General features: G+C 40.9%; 2 protein-coding genes across 3 annotated transcripts; one reads left to right on the top strand and one right to left on the bottom strand.

Moving 5' to 3' along the window:
* Positions 1–781: 781 nt before the first annotated feature.
* Positions 782–2,544, bottom strand: LOC124073543 (myosin-16-like). The gene is made up of 6 exons (XM_046415826.1): positions 2,310–2,544; positions 2,058–2,221; positions 1,746–1,902; positions 1,282–1,309; positions 1,072–1,177; positions 782–925 (listed from the first exon to the last, which is right to left on the bottom strand). Exons 1-6 carry the CDS (start codon positions 2,542–2,544, stop codon positions 782–784), a joined length of 834 nt encoding a protein of 277 aa, XP_046271782.1.
* Positions 2,545–5,898: 3,354 nt separating this feature from the next.
* On the top strand, positions 5,899–20,437 carry smurf1 (SMAD specific E3 ubiquitin protein ligase 1). Of its 2 annotated transcripts, none has more exons than XM_046415704.1 (18): positions 5,899–6,180; positions 11,656–11,694; positions 12,155–12,263; positions 12,512–12,645; positions 12,762–12,827; positions 12,954–13,029; positions 13,263–13,474; positions 13,604–13,688; positions 14,192–14,338; positions 14,707–14,938; positions 15,367–15,470; positions 16,421–16,535; positions 16,635–16,813; positions 16,941–17,078; positions 17,179–17,299; positions 17,493–17,694; positions 18,632–18,707; positions 18,803–20,437. In XM_046415704.1, the coding sequence occupies exons 1-18, from the start codon at positions 6,126–6,128 to the stop codon at positions 18,900–18,902; spliced, it is 2,190 nt and encodes a 729-aa protein (XP_046271660.1). In that variant the 5' UTR covers positions 5,899–6,125; the 3' UTR covers positions 18,903–20,437. The 2 variants fall into 2 exon arrangements, with proteins under 2 accessions (XP_046271660.1, XP_046271659.1); XM_046415703.1 differs by having other exon boundaries at positions 18,623–18,707.
* The last annotated feature ends 58 nt before the right edge of the window (positions 20,438–20,495 follow it).

Below are 20,495 nucleotides of genomic sequence, written 5' to 3'. Positions count from 1 at the left end.
TCCTTTTTGCTATTTAGTCATTTCAGCTGTTTTTAAATGCTAATTTCAATTCCTTCAAATTTTCCGAGCTACTCCACAATCTTTCATACCCCCTGGCAACTGTGGAAGTGCCCTACAGTTGTAGGACAAGTACTCCTGGCTGGGACTCACTGATTTACTGTACTGACTCATAAATCTTTCCCTGCCCAATCTCTGTTCACCCACAAGATTGTCCTCCTCTCTTCAAATGCAGATATGAACTGAGCTTTACCAGCATATTAACTAATGACAGCTTTATCCATCCCACCTATGAGTTCTGGCTTCCTTCCAGACAAAAGTTGGTAGAAGATATGGTATCCTCTCTCAGCTGCCTGCTGGGAGATCACTCTTGATTTCTCCAGCAGATCTGACACCCACACACACACACACACACACACACAGACGGACACCAAACAAACACCACAAATAAAACAAGGCAAGTAGTGTTTAAATGTGCTCATTCTATTCTATTCAAAGCTAATGCATTTTTGCAGGATTATCTCTTTTTAACATTCAATAACACTTAACATGTAGAGACTAAGACTTGGCGTCTTGTACAAAGTGATAAAAAAAAATCCACTCACAGGTCTCAATGTCAGCACCAGCCAGCTTAGCTGTTGGCCCAAAGTGGATGCGGATGAATTTTCCCTAAAACAATGTATTATTATTATTATTATTCTCACAGCTGTACAGATTATATTGTCTTTTTGTATTATGTTATTTTTTGACAAATTCCGTTTCATTTCACATGGACAAGATTATTTCACTGTCTAAAATTAGTACTGATAAAATCATCAAATATATGTAGTCCTACAAAGCGTGAGGAGTTGTTGTTCCTGATGGTCTTGGCGTTGCCAAATGCCTCCAGCACCGGGTTAGCCTGGATGATCTGGTCCTCCAGAGTGCCCTGAGAGAAGAGAAGAGAAGAGAAGAGAAGAGAAGAGAAGAGAAGAGAAGAGAAGAGAAGAGAAGAGAAGAGAAGAGAAGAGAAGAGAAAATATGTACATGATTTTTATTAATGGTTAAAATCACATCCACATGCATACGCAAAGCCACACTTGCCTTGGAGTCAGAAGTTTTGCTCCCGGAGGCTCCAATATTGGCAAAGTACTGGATTACTTTCTTAGTGTTTTCAGTTTTGCCAGCACCAGATTCTCCACTGGAGGAAAGAAACAAATAAGGAATTAATAATAACCAGAAATTCAGACTACATCATATACGTCAAAAAACATAAAAAACATAAAAAATATATACAGTCCTTACGTGATCAGCATAGACTGGTTCTCATGCTCTGTGATGACAGGACATAAAGAGAGCAGGAGAGAAACAGAGAGACTGTGAGAGAGACAGGAGTAATTACTGCTGATTTCCCTCTGAGCAGATCAGAGGATGGCTGATGTTCTCTGTCGGCAGTGCCAACGACGCAGACAGCTGTCAGCTCTCTCCTGACGCCACTTAATGGCTTCCAATATTTTTCTATTCCCCGAACAAATCATCACACACCACCCTGATAACACCGTCCAGCAACTGCCCCACTCGCTATTTCCACATACCGAACAGTGTAACGAATTTTAATGACTAGTTTGCAGGGGCTCATCCCCAATCACCACATACCACCTGCATGCTTACTTCTTCTCTTTGCCAGCTTTACCTTTTTGCCCTCACCCATCAATGACCTGTGATTAAAATGTATATTCTCGACACCCCTTGCATTTCCCTCTCCTCACCCATCATCATGTCATGGTAGGCATTGTCAGAGATGGAGAAGAGGTGAGGAGGAACTTCGTTGCGTTTCTTCCCCTTGTACAGCTGCGCCACTTTGGCTCCATAGATGGGCAGCCATTTGTATGGGTTTATTGTCACACAGAAGAGGCCCGAGTAGGTCTGCAGGTGGAAGGGGACATGTGAAGAGGATTGAAGGAGGCATCGGATAAAAATGATTGACAAAAGCCATAATGTGCAGACAAATCTAGTTTACAGGCACCTTTACATGCCTTTCCTTCTCCTGTGAAGGTTTTAGTGTCAATTAACAAGCTTACATAGATCCTCATGCTGACATAGCGACTGCGCAGGTTTTCCAAGACGCTGGCCTCATTGAGGAAAGTGAGGTTGGCCATGTCGCTAGCTTGGTAGAACTTAGGAGGGTTCATCTGCTGAATGTCATCCAGCCTCACAGTCAAGGTCTGATAAGAAAGGATAATCACTCAATCAATTATTTCACCATCATGATTATTATGATCAGACTCAATTTTGCTTCATACACATAAAAGTATCACAAATCTAAAACAGACCAAACAGCTTCAGTGTTACTCTTACGGTGTTCTTGCTGGTCTTCACAGTGACTTTGTCCCCATTTTCAGACTGAATCTCCCCAGTAATGAAAGCCTCCTTCTCATCTTTGACCCAGCAGGAGCGCTTGATGTCATAAGATTTATTCATAGCATCCAGGCGCTCCTTCTCTGAGGGAACCAGGAACGGCATGGGGTCCACATCATCCCCGCACTCCCCTTTATATGCACCCGGCATGACTGCTTCTGCTGCCCCCAAAGCACACCAACCAACTGACCAGTTCCCCACCTTCTGGCTGCTACAGAGAGAGGCTGAGCAATGAAGAGAGCGGAAATGAATAAAGGCAATAAGAAGATGAACATTGTCCATCGATTAAACAGGATCCAACATTGATACTCACCTGTGCAGGAGGGAGAGATACGCTCAGGAGGAATATGGCTGTGTGAGCTGAGGCCATGCTGTTATATATGAGGCTGTCTCCTTCCTGATATGGTCATAACTCTAAAACCAGCCATCACCCTGAGGTCTCATCCCTCTGATCTGCCTGGCAGTGCGGGATCTGGGAATTCTTCAGTCTGTTTCCATCCATTTAGGGTTTCCGTGGAAAGCCATCACCCAGGCCGAAATCATCACCCCACCCATCAAAAATAGATAGATATTCTTCATCCTTCTGTCCTTGCACACCTTGATTCTCATCCTTACTATCTGTATGTGATAGGGCATGTATGTCACATTTTGAAACAGCTCCTTGTAGAGTAGATACATAGGTAGATTGCTGAGGTGGAGTTGAGTTTGGCTTTAAGCCCCATAAGAATTTTGCTTGTGTAACTGACATGATGAGAAGGAAAACTTTTGTGTCCACCAAAGCTTGTTGTTGTGCTTTCAGGGAAACATCACTCCTGAGAATGGCCTAAATCCCAACTCCTCAGAACTGAAGCAGCTGTCGCTCTTGTTCCCCAAAAGGCGCCCTAATAGATACAGACTGACGTTCATCACAGACACAGAATCCAACTCAGGAGAGTTGATGGTTCCGCTAAGTCCAAAATGATGTATAAGAAGCTTTTTAAAAAGAAGAGGTTTCTAAATCAATATTGTTATGTTATAATTTTGAAATAATTTCTAAATGTTTTCAATGTGAATTTTGAGCAGATTCTCAAACAGATTCTAGCATGTATAGAAACTCTCTCCCTCTCTTTTTTCTTAAAGTCTAATATAGATTTTTCTGTTCCCCTTTTGATCTATTCTTTTTATTTTTATTTTTATATTCTATGAATTCTATTCAAATCATTTTGCAAAAAGAAACTCGCATTTGGCCACCCAGTGGGATTTCCTAACTGTGTGTGTGTGTGTGTGTGTGTGTGTATGTGTGTGTGTGTGTCCCAAGAGGTATGTCTCTATGATTGGAATGATCTAAGTAGCTGTGAACACTCTCGATTCGTCTCAGGGGTTACAACGGCACTTTGAATGACACATACACACACACTATACGCACAACACACACACAAACACATAATCACATAATCATGCTAACAGCTGTACGTGGCTGTTTTAGAGGGATAAACTAATTTGTGTGTCTGTGCCTGGCGATACTTTGGCCACCTGTGGAGTGTTGACAAGTACATGAAACATACATGACACACGTAACATAGAAATACGAGAGTTAGTGGGACAAAAAGAGGAAAAAACGGAGAGCAAAAAGTGGGATGGCTGAGACAAAAATATAAACGCTTCTGTGAAGGAAGCACACATGCACACAGTCACACCTAGGGGCAATGTAGAGTAGCCAGTTAACCTAATGTGCATGTTTTTGGTATTGTGAGAGGAAGCCGGAGAACCCAGAGAAAACCCACGCTGGCACAGGGAGAACATGCAAACTCCACATAGAAGGGCCAAGGCTGGGTTGCAAACCTGGTGTATTGTATTACAGCTCAATACTTTTGATACTTTAAATACAATTAGCTGATAAAGCTATGTACTATAACTTTAGTAAGGTTTTGATTGTATGGCATGGATAAGGGCATGGTGAAGGTGTGGGGGTATATGTGGAGAAGGTCACCAACCCTGAGATACAAGACAAAGAGGGTGGTTAAGTGTACATAAATGAACATCTACATCTCCAGAGAACATAAATCAGACTGATTCTCTGTTACAGAGCATCCACCCACTTTAAAGATGTGCAACCACAGCCGTCATGTCAAACAGCAGTGTTTATGGGTCTTTGTGGGTCACTGCAGTGAACAATATATGGGATCCTATATAAATCAACCCATTTCTTCCACTTCTGTAAATGTCAGGCACCTTATATCGGTGCACACAGCAGACTACACATTGCAGCTTCATTATATTTGCCCAGACTCTAATGATGTTATTTTTTCTGCTGTACATTAACAAAGAAAGAGTGCCGCTGTACACAGTTGATACTAGCTATAACTGAACTCAAATGGAACAGAATGACTTTGCTAACACTGCCGCCTAGTGACCACAACAAGAAATTGTCCAAGAGTGATCTACCACATCGGGTATTTTAAGGTACATCTTTTAATTCAGTAGAAACTAGTCAGTCATTAACAAAAACTGTTTTCAGCAACATCTATGAATTATCCAAAGCAACGAGGACACTGCTTCTGGAAAGACCAGCATCCGTTGAGGCTTTTACATTAATGCTCTGAGCAATGCAGATTGAATAATATTCACCCTTATTGTTTTGTGGTAAAGGTGGAACTCTCAGAGTCAGACATGTCTAACTCTGGACAAATAAGAATAAAACCATCTGCACAACAACACTACTAGAGATGGGTGAAAATTTATTCTGCATTTATTTTGGCGAACTCTTTAAAATCTCATTTGTAATTCATATTGTTTGAAAGATTTCTAGTATTAATGAGAGCTCATTAACAATGAGCTCTTTTGGATGGAGATATTATTGATCTACGCAAGTGAATCGTATTTGCTGTTGAAGATCATGTGGGAGGAGAGAGTAACCATAAAAATGCATAAAAACCTAGAATTTTCTCTTGTACTCAAATACTTTAAATTTCTTTGTAGTGAGCTTGAACTGAGGTCAGATAGATTACCAAAAAAATCTTAAAGATTACTACTTTTAAGATTGAATACACGAGAGATAGTTTAATAGGCTGAATTTTTGGAGGAAAGCAGAAAACAGAAATTTATTTTAGTTTAAGCAAATAGAAGTTTGTAGTTAGATATCTGAAATGGAAAGCAAAAAACAAGTCTTCTTAAAATCTGAAAAAAGTATAAGTGAGGAGTCTACTTACATGCAAAAAAATGTTATTTGACCGTAGTCATTGATTTCCCATTTTTAAACCGCTGAATTTTAATTAAAATGCGTTTATGGTAAGACTATGTGTTTGCCATTCAAAAAAAAACACATAACAGACATTAAATACTACGGATCAGAACCATTAAGAAGAAACGTCGTTCTAACAATACAGGATACAGAACCTGAATATACTAAAAAAAAAAAAAAAAACGTAGGGTCGGACGTAGGGAAGGATTGCCTGGAAGAAGCTGATCCTCACGGGTACGCCTACGCTTCCCAGACGCGAGCACGTACGGTTATAGCCGTTAAGGACATGACGTCAGTACGTGCTTGAGCCTGCCTGAAAATGTTCTCTCGTGTTGTAGGATTTCGAAGGAGCGCAGGACTTTGCGATGAAATAATACATTTTTATTCGTGAGGAAAACAAAAACTAACCGTATGTTTTTAAACTGAAGTTAATCGCGTTCCCATTAAGTGGTGAAACTGTATTTTTCGGAGACTCCAACGGGAAGTTTGTGTGATCGTTTTTCCCGGAGTGATGTCGAATCCTGGGACGCGGAGGAACGGGTCCAGCATCAAAATCCGACTGACAGGTAAAAAACCGAGAGGGAAAAGCGCTTACGGTGCATGTTTTAGCTGAAGCTAAAATGTTTTAACTACAAACCACTGCTGCAAAGTGTCGATTCTAGTAAACCTAAGAAGACATCACCAAGTGTCTCTCCGGCTCTCGACTCTGTTTGCCCAAACATCCGGTTTTTGTGTAGCAAACACACAAGTGCTAGCTTGTTAGCGGAGATGCTAACCAAATTACCGAGAGGACAGTCAAGAAGCTCTCCGTTGTCCTGTGGGTATTACAGCTGAGACAGCAGACTAGTCAGTCAGGTCATTGGAAACACTGACTCCTGAAGACCACCTTAAGAAACTTTATTAAATGCTGGCATTTGCTTCTCAACCAGCAAGCGTTAGCCGATAGTAACATTGTAGATAATGTTGACCGCTAACGCTTGCTAGCTACACCCATTTTTAGGGCTGACCACCAGCCGAACCCATTGCTTGACCCGACTGCGGCGAGCTCTGTACCGGGGATGAAAGCGAATGTCGAAGTACAGTCTCTCTAAAAAATCAATTTGTCGGTAGATGTGAAATGCTAGCCTAGATTGCCCATGAGTATCGATTGTCATTTGGCTGTTGTGTCAGCTGTAGCAAGACAAACGTCTGAGTAGTTTAACTTATTCTTACTCAGAGAAGCATGACAAGCTTGCTCTTTTTGGCCAGCCTATACTCAACTCAGATATTTTGTATGTTTTGCGGTCAGGCTTTGCTCTGTAGGGCACATAGGAGCGCCTCTCTTTCTCACACACACGGACACAGCTGGAACAATGGTTTTTACTGTAGCTAATGTAACCCCACTGGGCACACAGGGGCCTCTATTCAAATGGAAATGACCCCCCTGAGCCGCTGGCCAGACGCCTTGTCCTTCTTCTGACTCAAAACTGAGCAAACGCATACCGAAATTGGCTTGTTGGAAGGCTGCATATTTTTTTTTAATGTGGTTTGTATGGACTGGTACAGGAGGGCACATGAAGTGTATGGTTGTGATGGATGCTCGTGAGCAAAAATGCTGAATTTCTGTAATGCTGTCTAAAAATATCTGAGACTTGATTTTACTAGAGGAGAGTTGTCATCAAAACAAAAAATACCAAAAAGTAAAAAAGAAAACTCACAGCTTGCATCTTAGATGTGAACATTGTCTGTATTTCTTAGTCTAATATGACAATAAACTGAAAATATTTTGGATTTGAACTGTTTGTCGGACAAAATAACACACTTGAAAACAATTCAGTGGGCTGAGAGAATGTGTGATGGGTTATTTTTCACTATCTGCTGATATTTTAAAAACTAATGAATTTATCAGTTGATAGATTTATCAGTAATTAAATAACCCTTAGTTGCAGCTGTTGCTGACAATAACACCAAGAATTTCCTCCAGTGAAATGCAGTGTGTTATCAGACTGTTGTGTTTCAGACAAGTTGAGATGAGAGAAAGTGTGTATGGATGTTTTAGACAGGGGGAGGGTGTTGGTTTATGTGTATGTAAACTAGTCACTCATTATTTCGGCTTGGATACAAACGGAGGTTATTGCCCCTGACTGTGCCCCGCCCCCACAGGTATGAGTGGAATTCTAATTGGGTGAGGAATGTGTAGTGAGCCAATGGGAGTGCAATGCTGCCTGGCTGGCCAGCACTCTGTTTAGTCTATAGAGAGGGGTTGTTTGGCCTACATCAGAAAGGCTTGTGTGTCTGTGGCAGGGACACAGACAAAGACCACGCAAAGTGCTTCACAATTCACAGACTGCATTTGGTTGATACAACTTTTTTTGTTTTTTCTGCGTTCGTAACTTTAATTTAGCTGAAAGAGATGTGCTCTAAGTATAAGCAAAGACATTATCTTCTACATTACAGTATCTATGACATTATCTTTAGGTTGTGTGATGTGGCAAGATGTTTATGGACAGAATCTGGTTTCAGGTTTTGATTTGTTTGAATATTGATAATTATTGATACATTGTAATAAGCCATTTTAAGCTATTAAAGATCAAGAAAAAAAGAGGTTAACCACTGAATTAATCCACCTTTTTAGTTTTAGCATTTTAGTTTCATGATTAAGAGACTTATTGTTGAAATTAAGAGTGTAAGGACTTGCAAATGGGTTTTCTGTTAATTTTTCTTAATTGTGCTTGTCTTATTGAGTTTTTTTGTCATTCCTGCTGCTAATTCAACAAAGGAAACCACCTATGGATGATTAGGAAACTACTAAAAGCCAGCGATGACACTACTCATCAACAGCTGAATGCAAGCGGTGGCTAAAACATTGCAGCCGAGTTCAGTTACTCAGTGAAGTGCCTTTCACTGTATTTGTCTGCAACCAAAAAAATGCCATACTGGCAAGCTGGTCTCGCACAGACAGACATATCCCTACTTGTCCTCTGACTCCCTGCTGTTTTTGCTGTTGTGTCACATTTTGTTTGTGCAAGTAGACACCCTTGTGAAATGATGCAAGTCGCAAAAATGTTCTATCTATTCTATGTAACGCTATTCTTCTATTTATCTAACTATTTAGTTGGGAAAAAAATTGGATCAGAAATTATTATAAGAGGTTGTTTTTGGTCGTGAATGGGCTTTATTGTGGAAGAAATGCCGTCTAATGAGCGAGAAGAATCTGTGATTCAGCAGGATAATGTTAATTTACTTATGGAAGCAACACGTGCCGCTTAGGCTTTGGTGCCAGGTAGTCGGATTGAACACGGACTTGTCCAAGTGCCAAGACAGGGCAAGCATCAGGACAGCAGGTGACCTTGTATACTCACTAGAAAGAGACTGAGGGAGTTGGATCAAATAAGGGCAGAAAATGGAAGAATAAATAAAGGAGAAAAAAGGAGCAAAACACAAGAAAAGGACACAAAAAAGCAGCACGGAAGAGAGAGTAAAGCATGGATTTCTGCTTACTTAGGAAGCAGTATAAGCACTTCTAATCCGCTCACTTACTGAGCCGGCAGCATGTGCAGAAACACACAAAGTCTCACAAAACAACACAAAATTAATTGAGAGAATGGAGGGACTATAAATCTGACACTATAGCTCAAACAAGCACATCAGTTAGGCAAATATAGCACAAAACTTTTTTTTTTATGTATGTGTACCAGTATGAGAAGCTTGTGTATCCATGTGGCACTGAGACTCCTTTGTCATCCTGTGTGTGTGTTTGGATGCTGGTGCAGGTCATGTCATGCAGGTTATTGAGTTGGTGAGATATTTGCTCACGTGCCTGCTTGCTGCTACTTTGTTTTTGAAGCTCAGAGAAGAAGCTTGGTGCGGGAAATGAGGTTGTCATCTCACATGGGTGACATTATTTTATTTGTAAATCCGTGAATGCAGTCTGACATTTCCTAGTCATTCCTAAAAGGACCCGAGAGTTAACTTTACCCTGGCGGCTTCTCCAAAGAACGTGACTATTATCTGTAATTTTAGAAGTTGTGATGAGCTTTTAAGCTTGTACAGTTTAGTTCCTGTCATTACTTGAAGAATATCAAGTGCTCTCTGTGGTTGTGGTGCAAGAGTAGAGTAAAACTGGAAACCTTTGAAATGTTTGTGAGAGATGGTTGATTGTGCTAGAAACGTGTTGTGAATTCAAATTCCAGGGGGAGCTGCGAGCATGGCACACAAGCAGCTCAGTTTGCCATCATCTATCCTGAGCTGTTTCTGCTTTGCTTGTTCCGCCCAGATTGAATGATTAGGATTCTTCCCCCGCTGTCTCTCTTCAACACTCAGGTTTTTGAAAAAAGAAAGGACATAAATGCCAAAAAAAAGAAAATGACACTGGGGGAAATCGAGAACCATTTGAACTGTAACTGTGAGTGTCATTACCAGCCCCGACCTTGGCAGAATGAGGAATTTCCTGAGACGCTGAGAAAGGCCCCATCTCATAGTCAGTGCCACAGAAGAGCTGGTCAGGAGGCAGGAAAAGAGAGAGAGAGAGAGAGAGGGAAATCATGGGTGCCCCTCGTCTCTGGCAAAAGATTTGATACAGCATTTCTTAGGCTGGGGTAAATTAGGAACATGACTCTCACAGTCTCTTGCTGTGTTTCATTCGTCGCGTCTGAGTAGAAAAGATGAGGTCTTGGTGTGGAATGTGTTAGTCAGGAGGAGGAGGATTGAAGAGTTTGATGAGGAAGAAGGGAAGGATATCCTGTATTCATTCTCAATGGGTTAATCACAGGAAGTAAAACAAGTTATGCCAAACAAATCTTGGCCACCACACAGTCACCACATCCTAAACCGCTAATTCACTGACTAACTTCCTAGATGACTGTCTGGGCCAAACCAAATCATGCAAGATCTTAATTCGCCACAAAGCTATGATAACAGCTCAGGTGGTGAGGCAATCGGCTAGGAGCAGTTAGAACAGACTATGAATTTGTTTCTCCAAAATGTTGCCAATATACCTTCACTGTTGCTCATTTAACTTACATTGTGTTCATGGCTGTTACCACTGTTTTCATTATCAGTGATCCACAGATTATCTGGCTATAATTTTGTTTATAGAAATAGTTTGCAAAAGATGCAGAAGTCAACAACTATTGATCTGTCACCTGCACATCTTCTTAGACAAAAAGTGGCCCTGATAACCAATTGTATGTGGGAACACGGATGATTTTTTTTACGTAAATTATTTAAACTAATAGATTTTTCTCTCTGTATTTTGGTGGTATAGAAGTTTAAGATGCAAATTTAAGGTGGAATTCAGTTAATTCATTTTTAACAGCAGGTGCCTTAAACACTGACATTTAGAACTGGCCATTGAGACCTGCAGTGTAAACATTATTGTTGTTTTCATGTTAGTTAGACCTTACATTAGAGTTACTTTTTGGGTGCCTGACATCAGCCTTGAATCCAAACATGCAGCTTGTTTTGTTCAAGAACCAGACTGCCCTATAATCAAGAACTACTTGTGACTGGATACGATTCTGTTTCTAAAAATTGTGTGGTGTGTTGTGGTTCACTTGTGTTTTTTAGTGTTAAAGCAGTGCTTACTGAGCCGACCTCTATACTGGCATATGACAGCTCCCGCACCATACACACTGTCTGCAAACATATAACAAGAAACTGTACACAATAAACTAAATACTGAGAAAAATAAATTTGCAAAGTCTTGGTCAGTTTGAGCTTTGCTCTCTGAATCCGTAAAGATGATGCGGCAGAGAAGGCATTCTGCCCACTCTGACTGTGGGCGGCCTGTGCGTGTTTGTGAGACAGTAAGTTTGTTAGTTTGTGTGTGTGTGGGAATCTTGACACTTGCCTGTGTTTTACTGCTCACTCTTGTCTGCATGTCATATAACTTTTCCTGCACATTAGCATCCTCTGGCATTCATGTTTTATCCTGACCAGCATTCTTCCTCCTCGCAGTTTTTGTGTGCGACAGCATACATTTGTATCAGCCTACACATGAACAGTATTTACATATTTGTGTGTGTGTGGTATTTTGCTCATAATGATTTTATCTTTTACAGTATTATGTGCCAAGAACCTCGCAAAGAAAGACTTCTTTCGTAAGTACTTTTTTTCTATGGTGCCCATGTTAATGTGTACGATTGTTATGCATGATGAGATGATGTGTTTCAGTACGGGTCTATGCATGCCGTCAGACACAACGCTGTGTATAAATTCAACATTGGTATTGTTCAGCTCAAGTGATCAACCCACAGTCAGTTTGTCATCTTTGGATGGTCAGATTAAGAGTATTTATTTCCTCCAGTTTCACCATGAAATTATGCTTAAGTAACAGCTATGATCAGCGTGCTGTTATTGGGTTCGCAGTTTTCAAATTGCAGGAGAGACTCAGTAAATGTGCAGATGAGAAGAAAAAATCTGCAGACATTTGTATGAAGCTGTAGAAAACCTGGGATTGTAGTGGACACTGTTATCTGCAGTACTCAGACCAATTTAGATATTATCTTTGTGATTTTATGTAGAGGATGTAAACAGCTAATCTGAAGTATGTGTGCACAGGACTTCCAGATCCATTTGCCAAGGTTGTGGTGGATGGATCAGGTCAATGCCACTCTACAGACACAGTCAAGAGCACACTGGATCCCAAATGGAATCAGCACTACGACCTGTGAGTTTCCTGCCCTGAGCTCACAACTAACACACTAAACCATATTTTAAAAATGTTACTTTGTAATAAATATTTTCCTCTGATTTTTTTCTTTTACTTGTATTAAATTTAAAGCTTACAATTAAGCTTTAAATAAAGATGTGTATCTCCTTTTTTTATTTGGGTTGCTCCTTCATATTCTAACAGGTTTCCAAAAAGAGAGCTATGCAGTAGATACATGAGAATCTCACAGTGTGTCTGTTTTTCAGTTACATTGGGAAGACAGACTCCATCACCATCAGTATATGGAATCACAAAAAGATTCATAAACGACAGGGGGCAGGCTTCCTGGGCTGCATACGACTTCTTTCCAATGCTATCAGTCGGCTAAAAGACACAGGATGTAAGTGTGTCCTTTTTTTGTGAAGTGCTCTTATTTAAAATATACAGAAAAATGTGTACATATTCACAAAAAAACATTTTTGGTTTAAGTGCATTTTCTTTCTCCTCTTCTTCCAGACCAGCGTCTCGATCTGTGTAAACTGAACCCCTCAGACAGCGACGCAGTGCGGGGACAGATTGTAGGTAAGACTGGACCCACATCATCTGTAGAGATGACTCGTCTTCATGACAGCTTTCTTTCTTTATGTCGCCTGTTGTTTAGAGATAACATTGTCATCTCTTTGAATTTTCTTCTCTGATTCTTTCCAGTGAGCTTACAGACACGAGACCGCATCGGCAGCGGAGGCCCTGTGGTGGACTGCAGAGGGCTGTTGGAAAACGATGGGTGAGTTAGTCAAACGGCATCAATGCTACCAACATTACAGAGTAACATTTAAAGTTATTAAATGTGGAATTGAATGATTTCCAAAAGATATTCAGTTAGTCATAATTATCATTTGATTGAATGCTTTGCTACTTAAAATAAAAAGCAGTTAACCTGTCAAGAGTTTCCAGTAAAACAGAGAAAACAGGACTTCAGTGGTATGTGTTTGTTTTTCTGCGTGTTTGTTTGTGAAGGCCTGTGTTTGAAGGATGTTTTAGCGAGGAGCCGCTGCCATACTCCGATTCCACTGGTGCGGCGGGGGGTGGGAACTGTCGGCTGGACTCGCCCAGTCAGGAGAGTCGTCTTCAAGCGCAGCGAATCAGAGGGCCGGACTCCAGAGGCCACAGCCACACCCCTCAGAACAGACCTCATGGGCACCAGCCGCCTGACTTGCCAGAGGGATATGGTCAGTCAGACAGTTTGAGGGTTTATAGTTCACATAATTTTCTGACCAGAATTAGTTAGTGCTCTAAATTTCTCATATTTCAGTTCTGAAGTCTTGTAAGATCTTCCTTTGTTTTCTTTTTAAATACAGAGCAGCGAACAACAGTGCAGGGCCAGGTATACTTTCTTCACACACAGACAGGCGTCAGCACCTGGCACGACCCTCGGATACCGCGGTACGGTCACATCCCCTCCTCCATTTCTGTCTAGTCCAAGCATAACCTGGAATGAGATGAACTTTAAACAAACCCCAATGAGAAACTGCAGCAGCAGAGGAAAAGGAGTATAGCAAAAACATAGAACAGTACAAACCACACAGGATTATATTGTAGGTAACACTGCAAATATACAATATTTTTGTAATGCTATGTAATTTAAAAGATTATTCTATTTTTATGACATTTCATGTTTAATTTGAAAAATGTATTTAGAGGTGTATGGAAAATATCTCTCTCTTGTTAGCTAGTACACCAACAGATTAGTCCAAAATCTCATGTTTTTTTCCTTCAGGGCCCAGATTCTGGGTTTATGTCAGCATGAAGGGTTGAGAACCTACAGTATGTAGGGTCAGAGTTGTTGGAGACAAGAGGTCTGGTTGAAGGCTGTAGTTTCTTCAGGCTCAATTACTGCATTGGATTTGTGCTGCTGGCTGAAGTCTCTGTCCTTGTTACTGGTGCAGGGACCTGGCCAGTGTGAGCTGCGAAGAGCTCGGGCCGTTGCCAGTGGGCTGGGAGGTCCGAAGCACCGTGTCGGGCCGGATCTACTTTGTGGACCACAACAACCGAACCACACAGTTCACAGACCCACGCCTGCACACCATCATCAGGTACAGGCACGTGCACTGGCAAACACAATTGAAATCCCCTCATGTATGTCAAACCCAGTCTCCACATGGGTGGCAGAGATCCCTGATTCATAGAAAATAAGTGGTTTCGAGACTAATCTGTCATTAATCTAATCTCTCACGGCCGTAATGCTGGACTCAGACTTGTTCTGAACATGACCTACTAACAGTCGTCAGCTCTGTTAATGATGCTGAATTTTGTGATTTACAGAAATATGGGCTTGTGGTAGATTTAGTGGCTCTTGGACAAATGTCTCTTTTTTTCCACCCACTGTCTTTTCTTTTGTCACTGTCTTTACAATTCACACCTGTTGTTTCCCTGGTCCTCCTCTACTTCTTCCCATCTCTAGCCAGCAATCCCAAGCAAAGGAGTCTTCCCAAGCCCCCCAGATGGATGTGGGGGGTGAGGAGGTAGGAGGTGGGGGAGTGGGCAGCGGAGGAGGAGGAGGAGATGGAGATGTTGCAGCACGCTATGAGAGAGACTTGGTGCACAAGTTGAAGCTGCTCCGCCACGAACTGTCCTTGCAGCAGCCTCAAGCAGGACACTGTCGCATAGAGGTGTCTCGAGAGGAGATCTTTGAGGTGCGTGTGAATATCAAACCAGGAAGGCACAAAAATGAAAGATTCATGAAAGCCTCTGCTGAAAAAAATCACAACATTTCCATCCTGTGATCGGCACATAACCAGACAACAATGCTGTCTCTCTCACAAACACAGATAGATTAGACATTTGTACAAATGTGCGCACAGTCGAGCTATGAAAGCAGTGTGAATGGAGTGGGTAGCTCCTGTGAAGTTCTATATTCATACACACGCATCCACGCTCTTCATGACTCAGGCAGCACCAGTCAAAACAACCTATGTCTTTCTCTGAAGCGCAAAGGCTCCATATTAATAAATTATCTTGTCACTGATCCAAAGGGCCGCGTTGTGGATCACTAATTGTTTCTTTTGTCTGTGTGTGTCTGTTGTTGTGTATGAATGGTGTGTGTGTGTGTGTGTGGATGTAGGAGTCATATCGGCAAATAATGAAGATGAGGCCCAAAGACCTGAAGAAGCGCCTGATGGTGAAGTTCAGGGGAGAGGAGGGCCTGGATTATGGTGGGGTGGCCAGGTAATTAGCCAGTCACATCTCTGAGCAGTGCTGCGTTTGTTGTGTGCTGATATATATACATATATATATATACATAAGTCTGCTTTTACAGCTTAAGACATTATAATTATGATAAAGCTGAAAACAGTAAATTATATCTTCTGCAACTCTGGTTGACAGTTTGTTTGTTTTTTTAGGAAAGTGAAGTAAGAAAGAACCTGCACATTGCTTTTAAGAATTTATTTTGAAATATAGGTCACTCTCTTTGGAGTACCTACTTCATTTACAGCTTCTTACAAAGGACACCATGTATCTAATAACATATTAATAATAGTTTTTGGGACCACACCCTATTTTTCCCCGTTTTGCCAATGACTCTTTGGTTAACTGCTGGTCTGCTAGACCTGCTACAGGGCCTCCAAAGGGCTGCAAAAAGATCATACATAAAGTATATATGATATGATAATATGATAAAGTAACTTGTCCAGTGTTTACAGTATTGATCTTCCGATTTTGAAATAAAAGCCTCTTTAAATGTCGGTTAGGCTTGAAGTGACTGGAGGAGAGTTGTGAGTGTGTGCACAATGTGCACACTCTGACACTAATGTCAGAGGTGTGCGCAGGTTCCCTGGCTCTGCTCGAACTTTCTTGTTTCTATGATATTTGAAAATTTTCAACAATTGATTTGAATTAGTCAGCATTGCAATCAATTGGACCACGAATTGACAAAGAAATACTTTTTACTATTTTACATATTTACAACATTCCCATGACATTCATTTATTTGTGGTATTGACTGGAAAACTTGCTTTTTACAGATTTGACATCTTTATAATTTTAACAACAAATCAAAACAAAAAATAGACACAGATGACAGTCTAGTGTTCTTCAGTTTCTTGCTGTTGATTTTGTTACCAAGTTTCTTGGAGTGTTTTGGACATTTATTTACAATGTGGTTCTTTTGTCTGTAGGGAGTGGCTGTACCTTCTGTGTCATGAAATGTTGAACCCCTATTATGGCCTGTTCCAGTACTCAACAGACAATATATACACCCTACAGATTAACCCCGACTCCTCCATCAACCCTGTAAGTACACACATGCACACACATACATGAAGCACTTCATGGTTGAACCCAATAATCTTTCTGACTAAATGTCTCTCTATTTGTGCTATTTCCTTTCAGGACCACCTGTCGTATTTCCACTTTGTGGGTCGTGTGATGGGCCTGGCAGTTTTTCATGGTCACTACATCAACGGGAGCTTCACGTTGCCCTTCTACAAACAGCTGCTAGGCAAACCAATCCAGCTCAGCGACCTGGAGACCACAGACCCGGAGTTGCACAAGAGCCTCGTGTGGATATTGTAAGTAGATGAACAAGCGGAGAGACAATTTTTTCATTCTTAGTTCATGTCCTGCACTTGTTCCCTCTTTTGAGTTTGGATGGATTTTCCATTTCAGTGTTAACTTATTGCCGTACTTTTTCTGCAGAGAGAATGACATCACTTCAGTCCTTGACCACACCTTCTGCGTGGAGCACAATGCGTTTGGGAAGTTCTTACAACATGAGCTCAAACCTAATGGCCGCAATATCCCTGTCACTGAGGAGAACAAAAAGGAATATGTTAGGTAAGAGCGGTTCCAAACTATGCCCTTGATACAGAGTGTAAATAGTGTACTATCCTGCCTGCTTATTTGGCATACATCATGTTGTCTTTATATTTTTCAGACTTTATGTGAACTGGAGGTTTATGCGCGGAATAGAAGCCCAGTTTCTGGCTTTACAGAAGGGATTCAGTGAACTCATCCCACAGCACCTCCTCAAACCATTTGACCATAAAGAACTAGAGGTACACGCAATGTGTGTAAACTATAAACCAGTGATGATAATGAACTTAGAAAGCTTAAATGAAAGTGTATGAATGCTGCCTAGACTATTCTCTTCTAGTTCTGGGCACACAGAGGAGGACAGTAAAAATCTTTTTTTATGTTGGTCATGGGCCACTTCTGCTTCTTCCTTCATCTTCCTCCGTGTCTTTCCAGTTGATCATTGGTGGACTGGGGAAGATAGATCTTGCAGACTGGAAGACGAACACCCGCCTGAAACACTGCACAAGTGAGAGCAATGTGGTGCGGTGGTTCTGGCAGGCAGTGGAGGCCTTCAGTGAGGAGAGGAGAGGACGCCTCCTGCAGTTTGTCACGGGCTCCACCAGGGTCCCCTTACAGGGGTTCAAAGCGCTGCAGGGTGGGTCATGGACTGGCTCAGACACCACACACTTACTATACACATATCAGCTCATTTTTGTCATTCAATGTCAACATTTAGCCTGCTTATTCAATTCAACTGTGCAACAACAGATGGATATGCAAGAAACTGAAGTAACAATAGTAACAATAACTGATTTTTGAGCCTAATTAATTTACACTTTGGAGGACTTTATGTCCCTGTATACACATCGTAACAAAAACATACCCTGATCAGCCACAATATTAAAACCTCTTATGGATGAAGTGAATACAGTTAATCATATGTTCACGATGCAGTGTTCTAAGTGGAAAACTTGGGCTTGCATTGTAAGTAAATGATTGATTTTATTCATTTGACTTGTCAGTGCTTTTAATGTTATGGCTGATCGGTGTATAAGAGCACAGAGCTGTACGCGACTACTCACACATTTAATTTACCATACAAGCAATGCATGGAGTCATTTAGAACTGCAACCAGCTATTACTTCCATGATCAGTTAGTCTATCCATTATCTTCTTCATTACTCAATCACTTGTTTTGTCTTGCTGGTGAGATTTCAGTTCGTTATTCAGACAAACAGGTCTCAAGACATGTTTACCTTGGTGCTTCTCTATCCCATTTTGAAAAGTAGCCACTTGTGTTTTGTATAATATCACTTGAGAGCACGTCAGTGTGGCATGACACAAGAAGCATCCAGGAACTGGACATCCATTCCCAGTGTCCAAATGAACAAATTACTAAAGCTCAAATGCATGTCTACATGTTTCTAGAAGAAGTGTTATGTGCATATATGGCCACGTAAATCATATTACATGCAAGTGACAAAAAATAGCTAAACTTTGAGATCTGGTAAGACTTTTTAAAGACTGATGACAACTCTGTGTACCAGAGTAGAGCAGTGATAACTAGAATGTATGTGTGTAAGGTTCTACAGGTTCTGCAGGACCAAGGCTCTTCACCATTCATTTGATAGACGCCAACACGGACAATCTGCCAAAGGCTCACACATGGTAAAGAAACAAAGGAAGATTTCTCAGGTTTCTCTTTTTTATATATGTACACACTGTTAGCCTCGATGCCACTAATTATTCTTTTCTGTCTCTAGTTTTAACCGGATAGACATCCCTCCCTATGAGTCTTATGAGAAACTTTACGAGAAACTGCTGACGGCTGTGGAGGAGACCTGCGGCTTTGCTGTGGAATGATGAATCCACAACCAAACATATACACAGTCACGCTTGCACTTGCACACAACCTATTTGACATTTTACACACACACACACACACATCAACATCAACACAATATCAAGTATACAAAGAGTATACCGAACGGCCAAGCATCACAGGAACACACGGTCTTTTGCTACCTCCTCACCACTGAACTGTTGGGGGTCGAAGGAGGAAGCACAGCAGGAGGGAGAAAAAACAGTCATAAAACAAAGTATTTTAAAAAATTTTTCAGATGTTTTGAAGAAGCATTTTTAATCTTCAGTTTGAACAAGCTATGATGTCATTCTTCAGAATGTCTGCCGCCACAGCGATTTTTGACTATCCTACACACTTGAGTCTCTGGACTGAATAAGCCAATCACATGCGAGCCTGCGAACAGAGACTTTGAAAATTAGACGTGTGAAGAAACAAGGCGCAGACTGATTGTCTTTCTGTCTGACAAGCTGATTGATTGACTAGTATTCATGCTTCGTGTTTAACCACTGTCGTGTATCAGAATGTGTGCATGTATGCGTGTTTGTGTGAGTGCATGTGAGACGGTGAGAGAGTGAGACTATCTGTGTATCTGTTTGTGTGTGTCAGGCATGGCATCTGGTTACGTTGTAAAAATGATCAAAATGAGCCTGCTCCACTGTTTGGTAACTTTTTGTCTCTTCCATTTGTATCTGCGACCACTCTGATTCACTCTGATATTTTATTATTTATTACTAAGTGATTACTGACCAAGCTGCTATATGCTCAACAAAAGAGCCCACACTAATCTCTTCACCACCCCCTCTACCAGAGTTGAAGGGTCAAGTCACTTGCAATTCAAGTAACCCACAAAGTGGGTTTTATTGACTTTTGTTACATTTTTTAACATTCATATTATTGGAGAGAAATACTCTTATCAGTGTATGAAAACTGTTCGTGTTTTAAATATCATGCTACATTTGTTTGATGTGAAATGGGTTGATTTTGCCAGCCCTAATTTTAAGATTTAACTCAACTGACCTTATGGAGAGGTCTGAGGGCATGACCTGGATATTTAGCCAAATGAGCCACAAGGATGGAAAGGAGTCAGTTTCAGGAATTCTTGGATTTTAAGTGACATGTATAATAAAATCTCAGAAGCCTTTCATGTTTGTTTCATCATCCATTTTAACATGTTTTTTCTTGTGTGTGTGGCCCTGATGTTTCTCTGCCTTGCCCATGTCTTCTCCATTGCCTGACTGTTAGGAAAAAATAGACCACCATGAATGAACAAAGTCTCTTTGCAGTCATTAGTCTTTCATAGAAGTGAATGAAATCAAAAAACCTAAATGTTGAGCAAGAAATGTGGAAAATGTTGAGGTCTGTTGTAGATTGAATATTGAAGACTGTTAAGCAGTATCATTTCAATCTGCATTTTCTAGGTTCTGAGTTCACTGTGTAATGGATGCAAAAGTATTGTAACTTACTATGTACTAAACATTTATGAAAAATACAATGTAAATAAGATTATATTAAAAGATATTAAATTGAAAATACATTCTTTGTGTTGTGTGTCTTATTCTCTACGTGTATATAAGACTCAAGATCAAGTATCC

Source organism: Scatophagus argus, chromosome 16 (assembly GCF_020382885.2).
Source record: "Scatophagus argus isolate fScaArg1 chromosome 16, fScaArg1.pri, whole genome shotgun sequence".
NCBI classification, from domain to species: domain Eukaryota; kingdom Metazoa; phylum Chordata; class Actinopteri; family Scatophagidae; genus Scatophagus; species Scatophagus argus.
The sequence above is the reverse complement of the archived record's forward strand: the minus strand, read 5'-3'. Positions and strand labels throughout refer to the sequence as shown.